This window comes from Panthera uncia (assembly GCF_023721935.1).
Source record: "Panthera uncia isolate 11264 chromosome B3 unlocalized genomic scaffold, Puncia_PCG_1.0 HiC_scaffold_1, whole genome shotgun sequence".
Taxonomy (NCBI): Eukaryota; Metazoa; Chordata; class Mammalia; order Carnivora; family Felidae; genus Panthera; species Panthera uncia.
The window spans coordinates 120350333-120369921 of record NW_026057582.1 but is presented as its reverse complement, the minus strand read 5'-3'; the positions used below and the strand labels follow the sequence as shown (position 1 = coordinate 120369921).

Genomic DNA, 19589 nt, shown 5'->3' with positions numbered 1-19589 from the left:
TTGTATGAGAGTGATATTTTCCCCACTCCAGTTATCACTGATTATTGGTAAAAATCTCAATGTATCCAAGTAAAGGCTTTGTTTTATTCAGGGATCCAAGCTCATTTTTTGTTTTATGAGAAATGAGTAGCCAACTTTATCAATTTAATTACCTATCCATTCTGTATTAGAGAGTTTACTTACATTATGATTGTTTTGGCATAATTTTCATAATTTGAAAAAATAATTGTAGAAAGCAGAAAAAGGGGGGGGAACCCCACCAAATTTGAATAATGAATGTAATATCTTTTTCTTTTCTTTTAGACAGATTGAATTATCTAGCGTATTTGCATTGACTGTGGTTTTGCATTGATTTAACTTTTTCAAATTAGCATTTCTGACCTGTCCTATTGGAAGACTTGAAGGTGATTGTAAATCAGGATTGTTTGGCCCATGGTGCCTACAAAGATTTGTTGGGGAACCGAGAATTATTTCCTCAACATTTTACATGTTTTAAAAAAGAGAGACCTTGCCATTAAACTCAGAGTGGTGGTGGTGTTCTCAAAAGGTGCTAGCGCCTTGGCTATTTGAAGTGCAGTAGAAATCAGGCCCTGACGATTCCGCTTGGCGGGGGCGCTGGCACCCCTGCACTGCGGCAGGACCTCAGCACTGCGGCAAACAGTTGCGGTTGCGCAGCCAAAGTCGGAGGGGTGGTTAGCTGCGCATGCGCAGGTGGAACTGGTGTGATTAGCCCTGCCGCAGTGACTGGAACACAGAGTGGAGTGGTCGCCGGAGATGCCTGAAGGTCTGTTCTGAGGAGCGGCTAGCAGCGCGATGGAGCGGGCCAGGTCAGCTGTGTGGATGTCTTTCCTTAGAGACAGCCTGGGAAATACTCATTTTGGTTTGTTCAATGTTCCAAGTTTGCCGAACTTGGGAGTATTGTTGTATATACTCGGAATCCGGGCCCTAAGGTTCTTTGTTCTGGGGAACTGAATGAGGGTTTGAGGCTTGGTTGTACCTCCTCGGAAAGTGTTCTGTCCATGTCGTGTTGTGTCTTGGCTGGTATATATCACTCTAGTGTGTCCCATCAGATCCTTTCTAGAGTGGCCTTTTGTCCTTGAGATCTGAGGCCATGACTGTGGTTTGGGAGGATACATTGTGATGGCCGTGGTGTGAAAGGCAGGGGAAGATATGATGGGATAGGATCAGTGGGGAGTCCACAGTACCAAGGAGGAGACGATAAGGTAGGACATACGGTAAAAGTGACAGTGGTATGGGGGGGGCGGGGTACCAGGGTAGCTACAATGGCGGTGGTAAGGAGGGGTATTTGGGGTGAGGTGTCCACAGTGGTGGTTTTAGTAATGGTGGCCGCCATGGTGGTAGTAGGAGGGAGCTTAAGGTGGGCTGTTCATGGTGTCAGTGGTAGCGAAGGGGTCGCCATGGTGGCCATGCTGTTGGTTTGGGGGTGAGCGAGGTGGCCACTGTTTTAGTGATAATGGAGGGGATGGCAGGGTGACGAGCAAGGTGATTTTGGTGGCCATGGTGGGCGGGGGCAGCAAGTGACCGTCATGGTGGTGGTAGGGAGGGACTGTGGTGGGAAGGGACGGCGGGGGTGGCTGCCATGAGGGTGATACAAAAAGGGTGGCACATTGAAAAGGGTGACCCACCTGGGTATATTATATGTGGGGGCGGCGGAGCAGCCATGCTATTGCTGATGGGAGGGGGGCGATTGGATGGTAGTGGGGGTGGTGATGGTGGTGTATGGGAGCTTTGGCCGTGTGGCCACCGCGGTTGTGGTAGAGTGAGCGTGGTAAGAGGGGGCGTTGGGGTGGAGGCAGCGGACAGGGAATTTGGTGAAGGCCTGATGCAGCCGTGAGTGGTCCACAGCCCTCAGTTTGAGGAAAAGGGAGAACGTTCAGTTTTCTCTGACCTGAGGCAGTCTTAAGTGTTTGCTGCTGCCCACCGCTCACCTGAAGGGATGGCTGAAGAAATGTTTGTTATAGTCCCTTGTTTTTGTGGTTTTGGTGTAAGATTAGGGATATGGTGTGCAGAGCTTGCTTTATGAATTTTGTGAGAGTCATGCAGGTTCTGGGCTGTAATACTGCAGAGGTGTCTCCTGTTTGCATTGATTTTCTGCATTCGGAGTAAGGTTTTCGAAAGTCGCTTGGGGGCTCTTAGGTGTCCAGTGCCGCGTCACAAGCATTGTGCGACTCGCCAAAGATGGCTGCCGCTGCAGATGTGCAAATCTGCGCAGGCGCGACAGGGTAGGGGGCAGCCACCCCCTCCCCAGTGCCGCAGTGGGGGGAGGGGTAGTTTATGTAGCCTCTGCCGCGCGGCAATTTCAGCGGCATCCTCAAAGCGTGGTGCTAAGGGGAGGAGGCGGGCAAGAGTAGATAGCCACCCCCTCCGAAGTGCTGCAGTAGGGAAGGGTGCAGGATTTGGGTTGCGCAGGCGCAACAGAAAACAGCGTCTCTGCCCTGCAGCGGGGCGGGCACCAGAGGAGGGGGTTTGCGCAGCCTCCGCCTGGTGGGGATGGCTGCCACCTCCCTTCACCTGTCCGCTGTAATGGCTGCTCCTTCCCTGTTGTGCTGCAGTGGGTTGAGGGAAGGACACAGAATTGTTGAGCCTGTACCTTGAGCCCCCCCCCCCCCCCTTTTCCCCATAAGGTCACTTCCAACAGGAGAGGACAATGAGGCAAAGGATTTGTATATTCTATGCCTGCGTGGACTGGCAGCCAAGCTGTGCCCCTGCCTTTCTATGGTGCTGTAGAAAGGAGAGATGGGGGCCTGGAGGGCAAGAAAGGCAAAGCCATCCTATGATCCACAGTGCTACTGGTGCAGGAGATTTTAAATCTGTTTTCTGACTTTTTAGAAAGGCCCACCTTTTCATTTTCATAGATTCCCTAGGTTGTATTGTGAACAATCTAATTGTTGTTAATATTCAGAGGGGATTCAGTAACCCCTTAAACAACTCTCCTTCCTATAACATTTGATTTCCATTTTCCAGATTTGATCACTCTAAACCTGCATCACCTTTAAGAGTGTGTTTTATTTCTTAATCTTTGGATATTCCTTTCGTGATGTTGCTTAAATGGACAATTTCCTTAAACCGGGCATCAGGGCTTCTCCAGGGTTCTTAGGAGCTGAGAATTGTAAATTTCTTGTGCTCAAGAACAGAGGAGAGCTGATATCAGAAGAGTAGAATGCTACGGGGGTATGAGTATTGAATTAGGGAATTGTTGCCCCCGTTTTATTTTTAAAGTGATACTTTTGATCGATCAGTTTTGAAGTTGGAGCTACTATGAAAACTTGGTGAGAAAGTACAATTAACAAAGTAACTATTCTAGTATTCTGTATTCCACCTTTTGTGGGAGGCATTTTCAAAGATATTGTTTTTCTTCGCAGGATTTTGATGGGCTTTCTTCTCTTCTTTTCTTTCGTTTTTTTCCCCTCATCTATCGCAAACAATATGTCTGGTTGTGCTGAGTTGGAATGTAATTAAGGAAAACGTAAATCCAGAAGCCTTGGAGAGCTTGTTGTGGAATCTTTTTGAGTAGTTTTAAAAATAGCAGAAGTCTGGAATTTTGTTGCTCATTTTTCCTACTTGTATACACATACAGCATCAAATAACTATATTTTGATTTAACTTCTGATCATTTTGGCTATTTGCAAAATGAGTGTGTATTATACCGGTCAGCCATTTTGTAGTTTTTCACTCAGGCTTAGGATCTCAATATGGCGGATCCCTTTGGAAAGACCTCTGAGGTTTCAAGGTCTCTGCTGAGCCTATTGAATATTTGGCTAAGTATGTGGGCTTTTTGAAAATCATTTTGAAAATGATCAGGCAGTGTGAACCCTTTCTGTGGTTTAAAGTGAGGAAACAGTCCAGGGATTGTTGTATTGCTATCTAGGGCAAAGTACTGTCTGGTTTGGGTTTATTTCGAGATTATTTTGTATTAACTTGGTTTGCCTAGTGCATCTGTACAGTGCTTCTTTGCTGAAATACTTTCTGTATATGTGGTGATGCTACATCTTAATTTCTCCCCTTTACTCTAAATGTGCTCAGATTTGTTTTTGAAAAATTCCACATATAAGATGTCAAGGCCTCAAAATTAATCTCTTAATTTTTTTAATTGGAGTTTAGTTGACACAGAATGCTCTATTAGTTCCAGATGTACAACATAGTGATTCAACAACTCTATATGTTGTGCTGTATTCACAAATGTAGTTATCATCTTTCACCATATAGTGCTGTTAATAATATGGTATTTGACTTCCTCTGACTTGTTTCACTTATCATTAACACCCTCTAGTTCCATTCATCTTGTCAAAAATGGAAAATTTTTACTTTTTATGGCTGAGTAATATTGTATGTGAATATATATGTTGCATCTTCTTTATGCATTCGTCTATGGGCAGATACTTATATGGTTGTTTTCATATCTTGGCTATTAAAAATAGTGCTGCAGTCAACGCAGGCGTACCTGTGTCTGTGTCTTTTTGAATTAGTGCTTTTGTTTTCTTTGGGTAAATACTCAGAAGTGGAACTACTGAATCATAGGCTATTTCTATTTTTATTTTATGATGAACTTATATACTGTTTCCCACCGTGATTGCACCAGTTTACATTCTCCCCAAGAATGCAATCAGTAGATTGTCTGTTTGTTTTGTTGATGTTGTCCTTTGCTGTGAAAAATCTGTTTATTTGGGTGCAAGCCCTATAGTTTAATCTTGGTTTTGTTTCCCTTGCCAGAGGAGACCCATGTAGAAAAATGTTGCTGAAGCCAGTGTCCAAGATATTACTGCTTATGTTTTCTCTAAGGAATTTTATGGTTTCAGGTCTGACATTTAGATCTTCAATCTGTTTTGAGTTTCTTTTTGACACTGCACTCTTGTGCTCAGATATATTTAGGAATAATCCTTGAAGTAATCAGGGCATGAGTATTGTCTCAACCTGACAGGGACAATGAAGTTTTTGATCTTCAGTTTCCATTTGGATTTTATTGCGGGTCCCCTTTATCCCCGCCTCTTTTGTGGCCCAGAGCCAGGAAGCTTGAGTAAGAGTTGTTGATGGTTAAGGTTGTCTCCTTCACTAACAAATGTTGGGTAAGGAAGTGATTTCTTTTGCCTCCTAGTTCCTGAATGCTGATGGCTTAGAATTTACTTTTTAATGATACCATGGGTTTTGTTTGAGAGGAACTGACTTTCTTTATGAGATCTGTAGACTGAGATGACCTCACATTTTCTTTTATTTTTCATTCTTGAGATCTTAGTAGTTGAATTTCTATTAAGTTTTTTTCTTTTTTTTGGTAGGATATAAGGCATATTAAATATTTGACAGTGTTTAGGCTACTGGGAAAAACATTGTGTGATCTGATCACTTGTAAGTAAGTTGTATGCCTAACGTGGGACTTGAACTCACAACCCCAGAATCAAGAGTCCCATACCTGCATGCTCAACCAACTGAGCCAACTAAGCACCCCATCTTTTTTCCTTTAAATGCTTATTTTCTGAAAGCTGGTTTCTATGTTGGAAATGGAGTAGGAAGATTATAAATGCAAACACATGTATGCATATTTAGAACAAACTTCTAATGTTATCAAAACACATCTGCTTATAGATGATTTTACATGTATCTTTACAAATGGGTTCAAAAAATTGAATAATTCGTATGCTGGTTCTTAAATGAACTCAGATCCTTTCATGCTGAGCAACTGGTATGAAGGGGTAAAGGAGCTGAACATTTTCATTTTAAAAATTTTTTGGTAATGATGTATTCTTAATTATACTATTAGGTTAATCATAATTGTCCATGAACATAGACCTTTTTATTATATAATTTTAATATAATATTGTATTAAGTATATTTGTGAAGCCATGTTTCATCAGTAAATACTTAATTCCTTTTTGGGACTGAATGACATTCCATTGTATTGAATATACCATACCACACCATATTTTGTTTATCCATTTTTTGGTGGTTGTGCTTTGGGTTGTTTCCACTTTTTGGCTCTTAGGATTAATGCTGCTAAGAACAATCACACTCAAGTTAATGTTTTCTTATTTCATTCCCTCTAGGAGTGGAGTTACTGTGTCAAATGTTAACTATATTGTTCACAATTTTAGGAAGTGCCAGAGGCTGCACAATTTCATGGTCTGACTAGCAATTTCTCCACCTCCTCCTTCACTCCTGAGGTGTGAAGTGCTGTGTTTATAGTTTGATTTGCATTTCCCTAATGACTATAGTGATACTAAGTATATTTTCTCATGCTAATGTAAATTTGTATGTCTTTGGAAAGCCGTCTGTTCTAATCTTTCACCCATTTTGAAGTGGAGTTTTGTTATTATCAAATTATATACTCTTATCATTTAAAAATCTGATGTACAGATGTGATGTTTAAATGATTTCTCTTGCTTGGTTAGAACATTAAAGTTTTTGAAGCAATAAAACACCTTGGGCTTATTAGAAAGCTATTTGATTGTATTACTTTGGTTCTAACATGAATTTTAAAATAGCAAGAGTACAGAGAATTAGCTTTGGGGCTATTTCCTTTGAATTCTGGCTTTCAAATAATTATGTTGCATAACTTTTATAAAATGTTTTTCCTTCTATCATTTCTGATTTAACATTTTTAAATTGCAATTTTAGGAGTGGTTCCTGTAGTTTCTAACATGGAATACCAAGTGCAAGATTTCATGCTTAGATCCATTGAGCAGCCATTTTGTGAGCTGTTCTGCAAATCATAAGATGGTGGTAGCTCTACTGGTTTTACATATTTTTTGCTTAAGCATCCCTTTTATCTCTTATTGTGCAAATCCTAGGAAAACAGCATTTGCATAGGAAGTTGCTTAAGTAGAAATTCTATATTTTCAGCTTTATGCTTTATTCTATTCTACAGGATCTATCCTAAAAAGATATTTTCAGACTAGTTTTGAAATCAACATTGCTGTTTTCTCAGGGTTATGCAGGTATGGGTAGTGAGTAGGTCAGTGTATATAAATGTATTTCAGTGAATGTAAAGTTTTAATCTGTACATGTAAAAATAAGTGGAAATACTTTATTTTTGCTTAACTGATATCATCTTCACCCCACCACACCGTGCTGTTTTCTGACATTAAAGGGCTTCTAAAGGGGAAAGTGGCTTTAGGATAGATCCTGACTGTTGGAAGGTATTCTAATATTTAAATTTTGTCTTGTTTATTTTCCCCCAATTTTATTGAGACACAATTGATGTATGTTACTACTGTACTTTTTTTTTTTTTTTTTTTGAGAGACAGAATGGCGGAAGGGCTGGCAGAAAGAGGGGCAGATGTGATCCCAAGTGCTTGGGACTCTACTCTGACAGCAGAGAGCTTGATGTAGGACTCAAACTCGGGAACCGTGAGATCATGACATGGGAGGAAGTCAGATGGTTAACCAACTGAGACACCCAAGCACACCACTACTGTACCTTGTTTTAATTAGATTATAAGCACTTTAAAATCTCCATCATATTAAATACAGCTCTAAATAAGCCTTTAAGTGGTTATTTTAAAGTTATTGAAGTCTATCAAATAAATTCCGCTTTCTGTTTCAGGGACCGCTTACACCTGAGACGGACCACGGAGCAGCACGTACCAGAGGTGGAAGTACAAGTCAAACGTAGAAGGACAGCCTCACTGAGCAACCAAGAGTGAGTACATTCTGGGTTGAGAACCAGTTTAGGTCATAATTATTTTTCAAATTGGAACAAAGTATAATGCAATGAGGGTGTATTGAAATGAATTTATTAATGAAAGAACCATAGGACTGTAATATAGAAAATATAGCAAAATGGTTAAATTATTCTTAAAACATGTGGTACTAATTTCTGTTCAAAAATTTAGTAAAGTGCATTTTTTATCCCATATGTGTATGTGGATTATATCTTCATTAAGTTCTACATCTTTCAACTTTGATATTTAAATCATGCCTGTTTTATTTATGTTGTTACTAAACTACTTTTTCTATGTTTGCAAAATGTTCTATGCATTTGATGGAATGCTAATTTCTATTTATACTTGGCAATATTCAGATTTTTATTTTTGCTTAGTGCATTTATCCAATTAAAATTTTGAAATGCATGGGGCACCTGGGTGGCTGAGTTGGTTAAGTGTCTGGCTTCCATGGTTTGTGAGTTTGAGCCTCACATCGGGCTCTGCGCTGACAGTTCAGAGCCTGGAATCTGCTCCAGATTCTGTCTCCCTCTCTTTCTGCCTTTTCACCACTCACACTCTGTCTCTCTTTCAAAAGTAAATAAACAATTAAAAAAAATTAAAATTTTTTGAAATGTACACATTTTTTCCTTCTCCTTAGTTAGGATATCTACATGTAGATACACTTTTAAATTTAGATTTCCAGAAGGGGGACTTTAATATAAGATATATCAACATTTTTAATGACCTGATACATACTGAGTATTTATTGGAACTTGTATTTTGTTTCTAATCTTGACAGTATCAGTGGGTGGCATTTTTGGCCCTTTCCCAAAGCTGTTTAATTTCGTTATTTTCCACAATTACAAGTAATAAAAATACATGAGTATAGTCTCTTTAAAACACATAACATTCAGGTAAAAAGTATTCACTTCAACTTACCATCAGTTGTTTCCCATTCCCTCCCTGGAGATAATCCACAGGTATGTAGATGTCTATACTTTCAGATCTTTTTCTGTTTGTTCATGTGTATGCACACATGGTAGGGAGAGGAGGAAGGCATACTTGTGATTTGTTTGCCTACATATGTAAGATTTATTGTTCTGCAATCATATATCTTGGGGGGGGGTCTTTGTATGTCACTGCATATAAATCAACCTTATTGTACAAATTTTAGAGGAGGGGTGGTATGATAACATAATTACATTCATAATTAGCTTACTGATATTTAGGCTGTTTGCATTTCTTTTAAAAAAATTTTAATGTTTGTATATTTTTGAGAGAGAGAGAGACATAGCATATGTGGGGGAGGGGCAGAGAGAGAGGGAGACAGAATCCAAAGCAGGCTACAGGCTCTGAGCTGTCAACACAGAGCTTGAAGTGGGGCTCGAACCCATGGACTTTGAGATCATGACCTGGGCACTCAAGGACTGAACCACCCAGGTGCCCCTAGGCTGTTTTGCATTTCTTAGCTATTATAAACAAAGATAAGGACAGTCAATTTGAAAATTAATATTCATTATTATTTACATTTATTTCTCCCTCAAATGTAAGGCTTTTTTTTTTAAAAGCTGTTATAAAATGGCAGTAGCATTTTGTCTCCTATTTTTGTTATTTGCACATTTTACTTGTAGGAATATTGCAATATATTCCTACATTGTAGGAATTGTACATAAAAAATACATTTTAAATTATTGGTGAGGCTAATGATTTCCTCATTTTCCCTATTTTATTTATTCTACCTGACCTCATTCTTTTATTACATTTTTATTTGGGGAGTTACTTTGAAAAGAAGTATTTTATGAATGAATATTTTATATAACTTTTCCTTTATAATAGACTTTTTGCCATGTTAATTTTCTCTTATAAAGTAATGTGTTTTGTAATTGCAAAACTCTTAAAAGTGACATTTTCTTTTTTTTAACTTTTAAAAGTTTATTTGAGAGAGATTGAGATAGTGCAAGTGGGGGAGGGGCAGAGAGAAAGAGAATCCCAAGCAGGTTCCATGCTGCCTGTTCAGAGCCCGTTGAGGGGCTCAAACTCCCGAAACCATGACATCATGACCTGAGCTGAAACCAAAAGTTGGACGCTTAACCAATTTAGCCACCCAGACACCCCAAAAAGTGACATTTTCCCCAGAGTCTCTAGAAGTATTTGAGGTTGTTTAGAGATTGTGGTGGAGGTATTGGGGGGGTTTATTGAGGGAGATCTTTTGTTAGTGGTTAATGGTTCTATCATATTTGTTATATTTTGTTAGAGCCCTTATCTTATACAGGATCAGTGTGCACCAGCATAACAGGTAATCTCTTCCTCATCTTCTGTAAGCATTCCTTAGGTGTCATTTTCTAGTCTGCATCTTTGGAAACATGTTACTTTCAAAGAAGAAGTAACTTCATTTCCTGACTTCTTCTGTATATATTATATGTAAATACTAGAGAGTGCTAAAATGAAGGAGGGGAATTTTGAGTTAGGGAAAATAGTGTAATTTCCCCAGTAACCTCTCTCTGTTTTGAGAGTGTGTGATTATGGGGATGGGTAAGCAGTATGGATATTCTTTAAGCCCTGGTACATATGCTCAGGATTCTCTCAGGATTGGGATATTTGATAGTTATAGTCTGTTTATTTTAATCATAATCCATAAATATCCCACCTTTTGCCAAACTAAAAGACAGTATTCCTGAGAAATTGTGTGTACACCAGTTCTAATGGCTAATGAAGGATTGCTATTCATGTTGCATCCAAGATACAAAATGAAATTGAATAAAAACTAAAACTTTGCAGACAGAACATCCCACAGACCAACCATAACTATTAATAGAAGCTAAGTGATTTGTACTCCTGAAATTGATGGTTAGTCTTTCTTCTAATAGATCTATCAAGTAATCAGTTTTGGATTTGGGGGCTGGTGAATGTCTTTCCTGTTTATTGATGTACTGTAAATTTGAGAGAATTTGGAGATTGGGGCCGGAGAGTCTTCTGGAGAGACCATTTTCTGTACACTTTCAGATGTTTTTCTAATTTTTTTAAATGTTTTATTTATTCTTGAGAGAAAGACAGAGCATGAATGAGGGAGGGGCACAGCGAGAGAAGGAGACACAGAATCCGAAGCAGACTCCAGGCTCTGAGCTGTCAGCACAGAGCCTGACATGGGGCTTGAACTCATGAACCATGAGATCATGACCTGAGCCGAAGTTGGACGCTCAACTGACTGAGCCACCCAGGCCCCCTTCAGATGTTTTTCTAAATTTACATTCTGCATTTCACAAAGTAAATGTTATGTGTACTGCATCTTATTTTCTCAGTTTTACCTTAATCTTCAGTTGGGTTTCAGGTTAAACCCAAAAGAGACACTCCAATAGGAGTTTAAAGAATCAAAAAAAATTTTTTTTGGTTGAAACATGTTTTAAAACCTTATTAGGTCAGGGGCTTAGTTGCCATTTGGTAATGAAAGGATTGGAAATGAGAACACCCAAATAAAGATTTAATTATTCATTGATTAGAATGGGACAATTTAAAAGCATGGGCAATGTAATTCAGATTCTCTGGAGTTAATGTAGACTTGACACATTAAGGGTACAGTTCTCCATAAGATGACCCTCAATTGAGATACCAGCTGCAAGTCCCAAAGTTTCTAGGCCACCTGAACTTTTCAACAGCTAGATATAATTCAAGGTTTCCATTATTTTCTCAGGTTCTGTAATTTGTTAGAATGATTCACAGAACTCAAGAAAGCACTATACTTACTATTAAGTTTACAATATGGGATACAAATCAGGATAAGCCAACTGAAGAGACTTCTAGGGCAAGATCTGTAATGTCCATGTCCTTAGGATGTAATAGACTCTCAGCACATCAGTGTATAGACCACCAACCAGGAAGCTCACCAGAACTTTGTGTGCCTTCTATAGTTTTTATTAGAGTTCTAGTATTTGAAATGATTGAATAATTGGCCATTATGATTGAAGTCCATCTCACTCTATGCCATCCCTTCCCAGGAGATCAAGCTCAAAGGCCCCACACTCTAATCACATGGTTGGTCTTTGTGCCTTGGCCAGCCCTTATCCTGAATCATCTTGTTAACATTAATTCAGGTGTGATCCAAGGGGCCCACCACGAATAATGAAGGCACACTCCTATCACTTGGTAAACTCAAGGATTTAGAGGTTACTTCTCAGAAACCATGGACAAAGGTTAACACAATTCTTTATTATACAACAGAATGTTTAAACTGTTATTTAAAAACTGGGGCACCTGGGTGGTCCAGTCAGTTGAAGCGTCCGACGTTGGCTTAGGTCATGATCTTGTGGTTCAGGAGTTCCAGCACTGCATCAGGCTCTCTGCTGACAGCTCAGAGCCTGGAGCCTGCTTCAGATTCTGTGTCTCCCTCTGTCTCTGCCCCTCTCCCACACACTCTCTATCTCAAAAATAGAAAACATTAAATTTTTTTTAAATGTTATTTAAAAACTATGGAAAATAGTGAAATACCTTTTGTGAAACCCGTTTCCAAATCTAACTGCTATGGAATAGTTATATATATACATACGTACATATACACACACATATATATATACATACACACACATCACACACACATACTTAACAAGGGAAGACTTGCTGGTGATTACTTTTTATGCTTGTTTTGTTAGCCAGTAACACTTTGTACATTTCTTCATCATTCTTAGAATCAGATTCACAGCCTGATTACTGATCCATAGGGATAAGTTAAGGGCTTTTCTATGGAATTCCCTTCTGACTAATAGGTAGTCAGTTTACAGTTTGAGACTCTAAAAAGCCTGGGCCCTGGTAGTTCCTTGTTTCAGGTGGTTACTCAGGAGTAAGAGAATGGATGACAGTCTTAACATCTCCTGAAAATGGCTTAGCAAATGCCTCACTCCTCTTACTGGGGGTTAAAGGATTGTTTCCAGATAGGATTGGGAAGTGAGTAATGGATATGGTACTGATGGTGTCTCCACCTTTTTAAAAAAATGTTTGTTTATTTAATTTTGAGAGACAGAGTGAGTGGGGAAGGAGCAGAGAGAAAGGGAGACAAAGAATCCCAAGTAGGTTCTATCCTGTCAGCACAGAGCCTGATGCAAGGCTCAAACTCCTGAAAAAGGCGTTCATTCATTACCTGAGCCAAGGGTATAACGGTCAACTGACTAAGCTACTCAGGCACTCAAATACAGGGCTTTTTAAACCAAAAGAACTTTTTTAAAAAAATTCTTTCAGTAGTATCCTACTTATCCAAAGTGGTAAGTATCCTGTTCCTTGCACATTCCTGTGTACACAGAGACTCCTGTTTCTTCTTAATAGTCTCTTCATAAGGTAATGCAATGCTCTGACCCTAATTGAGGATCTTTTTAAATGTAAGGGTCTCCACATTTTCTTTGGTATTATCCATATAAGGCAAATCTCTTTTATATTTATGTGTATTGTGCTCTTGTCATAGGTGTCAGCTCTACCCAAGGCGATCTCAGCAGCAGCAAGTACCTGTGTTGGATTTCCAGGCGGAATTGAGACAGGCATTCTTAGCAGAGACACCAAGAGGTGGTTAAAGCAGTATTGGAACATCCAGGTTAGCTGATTTCAAGTGAAAAACCAGGTTAGAGCTGATACAGTCATGGTCACTAATAAATAATGTGCTTCGAGGTCACTTTAGTTATTTGGGATATATTAAAATTTTTTCCTTAAAAATTTCATATTACAAGCAGAAAGTTAAAAAATGTAAAAGCAATAGGATCTTGACATTCTTACCTTGATATTTTACTTTCCCAGTTATATATGCTTGTTAAGTAGTTTTACTCATATCTAAATTCTATTGATTTTTCAAATTAATCTTATATGAACATACTTCATTATAAATGGCTGCTAAATATCTTGTGAATCAATGTTTTGTAATTACCTTTTGTGATAAACTTCATCTTTTTTCCTGGTAGTTTCAATAAAGCTTCAGTGGACTGCTGAGCATAACCTATCAGATGGAATTATTTCCTCAGATATGCAGATGTGAAAATAAATTGAATCAGGACTATAACCTTAGGGTACATTTTTCTAAACTGTATTACAAAGTATTAGTCTCTTTTGCCCTGAAAATAATAGAGTGCCTGATGACGCTACACTTTTACCTGCATTGGTTGTTTTAACTACATATCATTTGTGCCTACTGAATTATAAATATACATCACATTCTTAAATAAGCTAAATAATTTCCCATGCATATTTGCTAACTATTCCTTTTTTTGTTTTCTCTTTTTTCACTTTTGTTTTCAACAGTGTAGTTGAATCAGCTGATAATGTATCAGTGTATTTGATTCAACTGACAATGTAATAAAATATTATCCATGATTTTTTCACTGTGATGTAGATTTATTTACAGTCTGTCTTTCTATGTTTTATGTGACCTTAAAATTTTAAGATTTGAATGACCCCAAGGGTTTAATACACTTTTTAGAAACTAGGAGAGAAAGGGAACTTTTGAATGAATTTTCTTCTAGATTTTCTTTATTTCTATTTTTATGTATTACCCCACAACTCAAATTAATTAGACTTGTTTATAGCTATTATTTTGACTTTTAAAGCAAAAGAGAAAAAATGTAAATTTTCTGAGAAAAATTCTCCCCTGCTGAATCCTTTACTCAGCATTCTCCAGTAATAATAACCTGGAATTGATTGTAAGGCAGTGGAATTGATTCACGCAATAGAATCTGATCATTGTCCCCAGCTGTTCTCAGAGTAGGGCCATCTTTAAATGACTCTGAACAATTGATTTTTTTTTTTTTTTAACCAGGAATGTTTTGGCTTCTCAGTGCATTTCATATACTCTTGTAAGTTCCTAACTATAATTTTATTTATTTATTTATTTATTTATTTACTTACTTACTTATTTACTTACTTGCTTGCTTACTTACTTACTTACCTTACTTACATGAGGCTTGAACTTACCTCAAGATCAAGAGTCACATGCTCTATTGATTGAGCCAGCCAGGTACCCCTATTATTTAAATCCTACATTATAATCTATCTGCAAGTACAATTTTCTGATGTTATGTTTTATTCTAGTCCCAAGTGCTAGTTAAACAGCACTCATTTACTGGGATTATTCTACAGCAGGGATTGTTAAAGTATCTGACCCACTCACTGTCTGTTTTTATAAAAAAAAAAAAATTATTGGCACACAACCAAGTAATCGTATTTATGTATGGTCGGTGGCTGTATTTGGAATTACAGCAACAGACTAGAATAGTTGTAACAGATTAAATGGTAGGCAACGCCTAAAATTAATCCTCTTCCTTAAAGTTGACTGGCATCTTAGAGAACCACATTCAAAGATGAAAATACCAAGTTGGGACAATGGATGAGTGGTGATACTATAGAATGTTGTAAAGAAAAAGGGGTTATAGGAAAGAGTGTATATAAATGAAGTAAACATTACAAGGTAGAGAATCAGATGAATTTCTGGGATGAAGGTCAAATCTAACAGTTAGTCTAAGGAATAATTGTAGATGGGTAGGTTTTTAAAGATATTTTAACAATTGATATGCTTCATTTTTTCCTATAAAATCTAAAGCATCCAAGTGATAGCCAAGAAAAATGTGAAAGTAAACCAAAGATTTTTAAACCTACCATAAGGTTGAATTTTCTTTAATTTTTCCCGTTTTCTTTTTTTAGTTGGAATCATGCTTTTAACAAACTTATTTTGTATTTATTCCACTTAAATGTATATCATTAATGTTTTCTCATTTTATTAGTGCTCATAATTATCATTTGTTATGAATAAATGACAGTTCATTCATTATTTACTTTTCCCTTGTACTTGTTTTTTTTCCTAGTTTTACTATGCTGTTATAAACATTAGTTCTATATTTTAAAGATATATTTGGTATGTTAAATTTATTAGGATAAGAGTCTAGGGTAAGGACTGCAGGGTATAAATATTAGTATGACTCTTAAATGTTTTGTTCCATTGCTGACAGCATCATAAGCATTGTTGATTGCCATTTAGAACAATTACTACTAGTGCTAGTTTCTCAGTACCATCTGTGGTGCCTTTTTTTTCTTTGATAAATAAACAGTTCCAAAAAAGGAAAATTGTGTGTGCGCGTGCGCGTGTGTTGTGTGTGTGGGGTTTAAACTGGCATTGCTTTCTGGATGAATATTGTCCATTTGTTTGTGTTACCTCCTTTTACTTGTTAAGCTTTTTTGTACATTTTTCTGTGAAGGGTGTGCTATTTTACCAGATTTGAATGAGCACTAATGCATTACCATCATTATATGATTTCTGATTTGCTTTATGTGACTTGGCTAGGTTTGACCATCCTTCTTTTTTAATGTTTATTTATTTTTGAGAGACCGTGCACAGGTGGGGGAGGAACAGAGAGAGAGGGAGACACAGAATCCAAAGCAGGCTCCATGCTCTGAGCTGTCAGCACAGAACCCGATGTGGGGCTCAAACCCACGAACTGTGAGATCATGACCTGAGCTGAAGTCTGACACTTAGCAGACTGAGCCACCCAGGTGCCCCAACCATCTTATCTTTTCACTTTTTTTTTTTTTTTTTTTAAGTTTTGTCATTAGAAAAGTTCCCAAAAGTTTAAGAACTTCTGTGGAAAATCTTACAATGTTTGAGTCAGGGACTTGGGCCATTTATTTGCTTATGTGCCTTTTGACGTAAGGAGATTTATCATAACTGCCAATTCATCAGTGCATTATGATTTTGCTACTCTTTTCCTTTTCATGAGGCATTTTGCTGTCGTTTGTTGTGAAGATATATTTGATCAATCTCCAAAGTAATATATCATTTTCCTGTTACAAGGGTTCATGATTATAGTGTACTAAATTTAGGGATAAGAGATAACTGTTTCTAATTTCAGGTCCTATTCATTAGGGGAAGTCTTTCTTAACCACTGTAGTCAACCCCTTTTCTGAGTTGTGAGTAATATGTATGTATATCCCTTATTTTATACAAAATATTTTGTATCATATTACATGTCCCATATCCCCAGTTCTCTAGGTCTCCAGTTCTTTTTTTTTTAAGATTTTTTTGAGAAATCAGTATTTATTTTTTGTTTTAGTGTTTATTTTTGAGAGTGAGCACGTACAGATGAGCTGGGGAGGGGCAGAGAGAGGAGGAGACAGAGGATCTAAAGCAGGCTCTGTGCTGACAGCAGAGAACCCGATTCAGGGCTCAAACTCACAAACTGTAAGACATGACCTGAGCCAAAGTAAGATGCCTGACCGAGTGGACCACCCATGTACCCCTCCAATTCCTTAGTCTGTAACTCATATGTCGAGGTGAATTTTTATACTTGATAACTGGTTAACAACATTTAGTAGTTGTGGAAGGGATTTAGAAACTCAGACAGGGTAGATGAAGGACAGAAGCAGGACTGACTGGCTTTCCCTTTTTATTCTTCTGCTATACAATTGTTTAAATTTATTGGTTTCTTACAGCTAAACTGTGAATTAGGTCTGATAGTTGTGTGTTCACTGAAATGTCAGGTGGGACAGAACATTTCAAACTGAGGCTGATGGGAAAATCCGTATTTTCAAATCTTTTTGGCATCTGAAGGTAAAAAGTTTTGTTTTGAATTTTAAATTTTTGCTGGAGAGGTGTCACCTTAAATGCACACTTGATGCTGGTTTCCATTGCATTAATCCTTGTAAGATACCTTTCTGTGATTACATTTTTTTTCCCTTAAATGAAATCTTGAAATCTAGCCCTACCATCTTTTAATTTTCTAATAATCACTGTCTTGTGGCTAAGTATTTGGTAGCATATCTCCATTGTTGATGGTAAAAAGGGTATGCTCCAGTAATAGTGTCTTATTGAGTGGTTAGCTTTTTTTTGTTTTGTTTTGTTTTGTTTTTTTGCAGTAACCGTGATATAAAAAGCAGTGTTACAAACTTTCCACGTTATTGAAAGATCCTGACATTTTGCATTTTAACCAGCTTTACTAATGTATAATGTATATACCATAAAAAATCACCGAAATTTTTGTAAATTTACTGACTTCAGCCATTGCCAGGAACTCTGAGAACTTTCCATTTTCAAAGTAAGGTCCCTTATGCTCATTTACATACATTCCCTGTGTCAACCCCCAACTTCAGGTTACCACTTATTTACTTTCTGTTGCTGTGAATTTTTTTGTTTCTATTTTTTTTTTCTGTTTTTGTAGATGATTTACTTTCTGTTACTATGGATTGCTGAAGATTTTAAATCTTAGTAGATATAAAAAATGAAAATAGCTAATGACTAGAGGTAAAAAATATGTAAGTATTCTTGAATTTAGACTCTGCTTTATAGATAATCCTGTCAGAATTCAGAACATCTATATTATAGACCTTAAACTACTCCTGTGAGTTTGGGTTACAAACTACATTGATTTGGGGAGAGGAGGGCATGCCAGTCTGCTGATTTGAACAGATCTTTTGAGATCATTACATGTCAGTTTTATGCAAAACATTAAGTCATATACAATGTTGGATGCTGTAAAAGGGGGTATCCTTGATGTCATTGTATCTTTGAAGACCTACACTGGGTAGATGGGGAAAAGAGACAAGTTTATAGATATTGTAGTCACTTATGGTAAATGTTGGAGAAGTATGGACAGTGTTAAGGACAGTATAGGCAGAAAGTCTTTAAGAAAAAAAATGCACAAAAAGCGCATGATAGTTTGCATTTGGAGAACAAAGGTTGGGAGATATTCTAATACCAGGAATTTATTTTTTTAGAAAATCTGATACTCCAAAATTCTCATAATGTACTTAACTGCCATCAAATTTTTGTAAATATAGGGAAATCTCTTTTCTACATCTTACCTATTCTTACTGAACTCTTTCTTTCATACCATTCTGTTCTCTTTTGATCGAGTGTCATATAGTTCCACATGGAAAACTGTCCTCAAAACATTTCTTTTACCTTATTGTTTTGATGTTATGGTTCACAGCCACTATTTTGATGATTTTATTTTCACATCCTAAAATACAGGATTCATAATTTACTGAATCAGTATACTTAGCTGTTTGCAAAATGTCTCCATGGAAGACAGAGGACAAGTTTACTGAAAATGTTTGTATTATTAAAAATAAAATTACATCAGATTTTGTTTGATACTAGGCTACTTTTTTGCATAAAACCAAATTCCCATTCAAGAGTAATATAATTTGTGTGTTTGCTTTCTAAATAAGTATAATTAGTAGTTTGAGATTTTTTTTTTTCTAGTTTTGATTTGTTTGCCATACCCAGAGGAATTTCCTTAGTATGTTGGGAAAAATGATAACACTGTTATAATCATGTTCTTTTGATTGCTAAGAAAATTACCTATATATCCGTATAAGCAAGTAATCAGTTGTTTTATGCTCCATTTTAACATAGGACGTCATAAGCAGGTACATGATAATGCAGTTGGTTCTTGGTAAAAAAATTATTTAGAATTACTTTGAAGAGGTTTTGGCAGGGTCAAGGAGGGAGATTTTGAGGTTGAAAACCTTTAGGTGGCTTCGCTAAGAACAAAATTTTAACTAATTCAGGAGAATAATTCAGATGGCTATGAAGCTTAGGGATATATCAAAATGTTGAAGTTGAGATGATGGGTTAACTTAGGACCAGAGAATGAAGCACCACCTAAAGTAAGGATGAAAAAAAAACACTACATTTTTGGAATGGAAAATTAAAGTGATTTTTGAGACATTTAAAAATGTCTGCATAATATAAAAATTTAATAAACACTGTCAATTTTAAGTGTGTAAAATGTGGAAGTTAAGGTGAAGGAATAGTGAAATTTGGTGTTCATGTGGTGGGTATGGAACATGGGAGGTGTTTTTAAATATGTCTGTTATGGTTATTTTCATGAAAAATTGTCTGCCTGTTTTTAAACATGGTAGATTGCAGTGCAGCTAGATCATGCTTTCCTCTGCAGGCTCCGTCTACTGTTTGAA

At 37.2% G+C, this 19589-nt stretch overlaps 1 protein-coding gene across 1 annotated transcript; it reads left to right on the top strand.

Moving 5' to 3' along the window:
• Nucleotides 1-710: 710 nt before the first annotated feature.
• SNURF (SNRPN upstream open reading frame) lies at nt 711-13207 on the top strand. Its single transcript, XM_049613956.1, has 3 exons — nt 711-827; nt 7556-7651; nt 13102-13207. The coding sequence occupies exons 1-3, from the start codon at nt 814-816 to the stop codon at nt 13205-13207; spliced, it is 216 nt and encodes a 71-aa protein (XP_049469913.1). The 5' UTR covers nt 711-813.
• The last annotated feature ends 6382 nt before the right edge of the window (nt 13208-19589 follow it).

What these genes read in the sequence shown, in the direction of transcription:
- SNURF (XM_049613956.1), top strand. An exon ending in GCCTCACTGAGCAACCAAGA is followed by an intron (nt 7,652 to 13,101) that starts GTGAGTACATTC and finishes CTCTTGTCATAG; the next exon opens with GTGTCAGCTCTACCCAAGGC.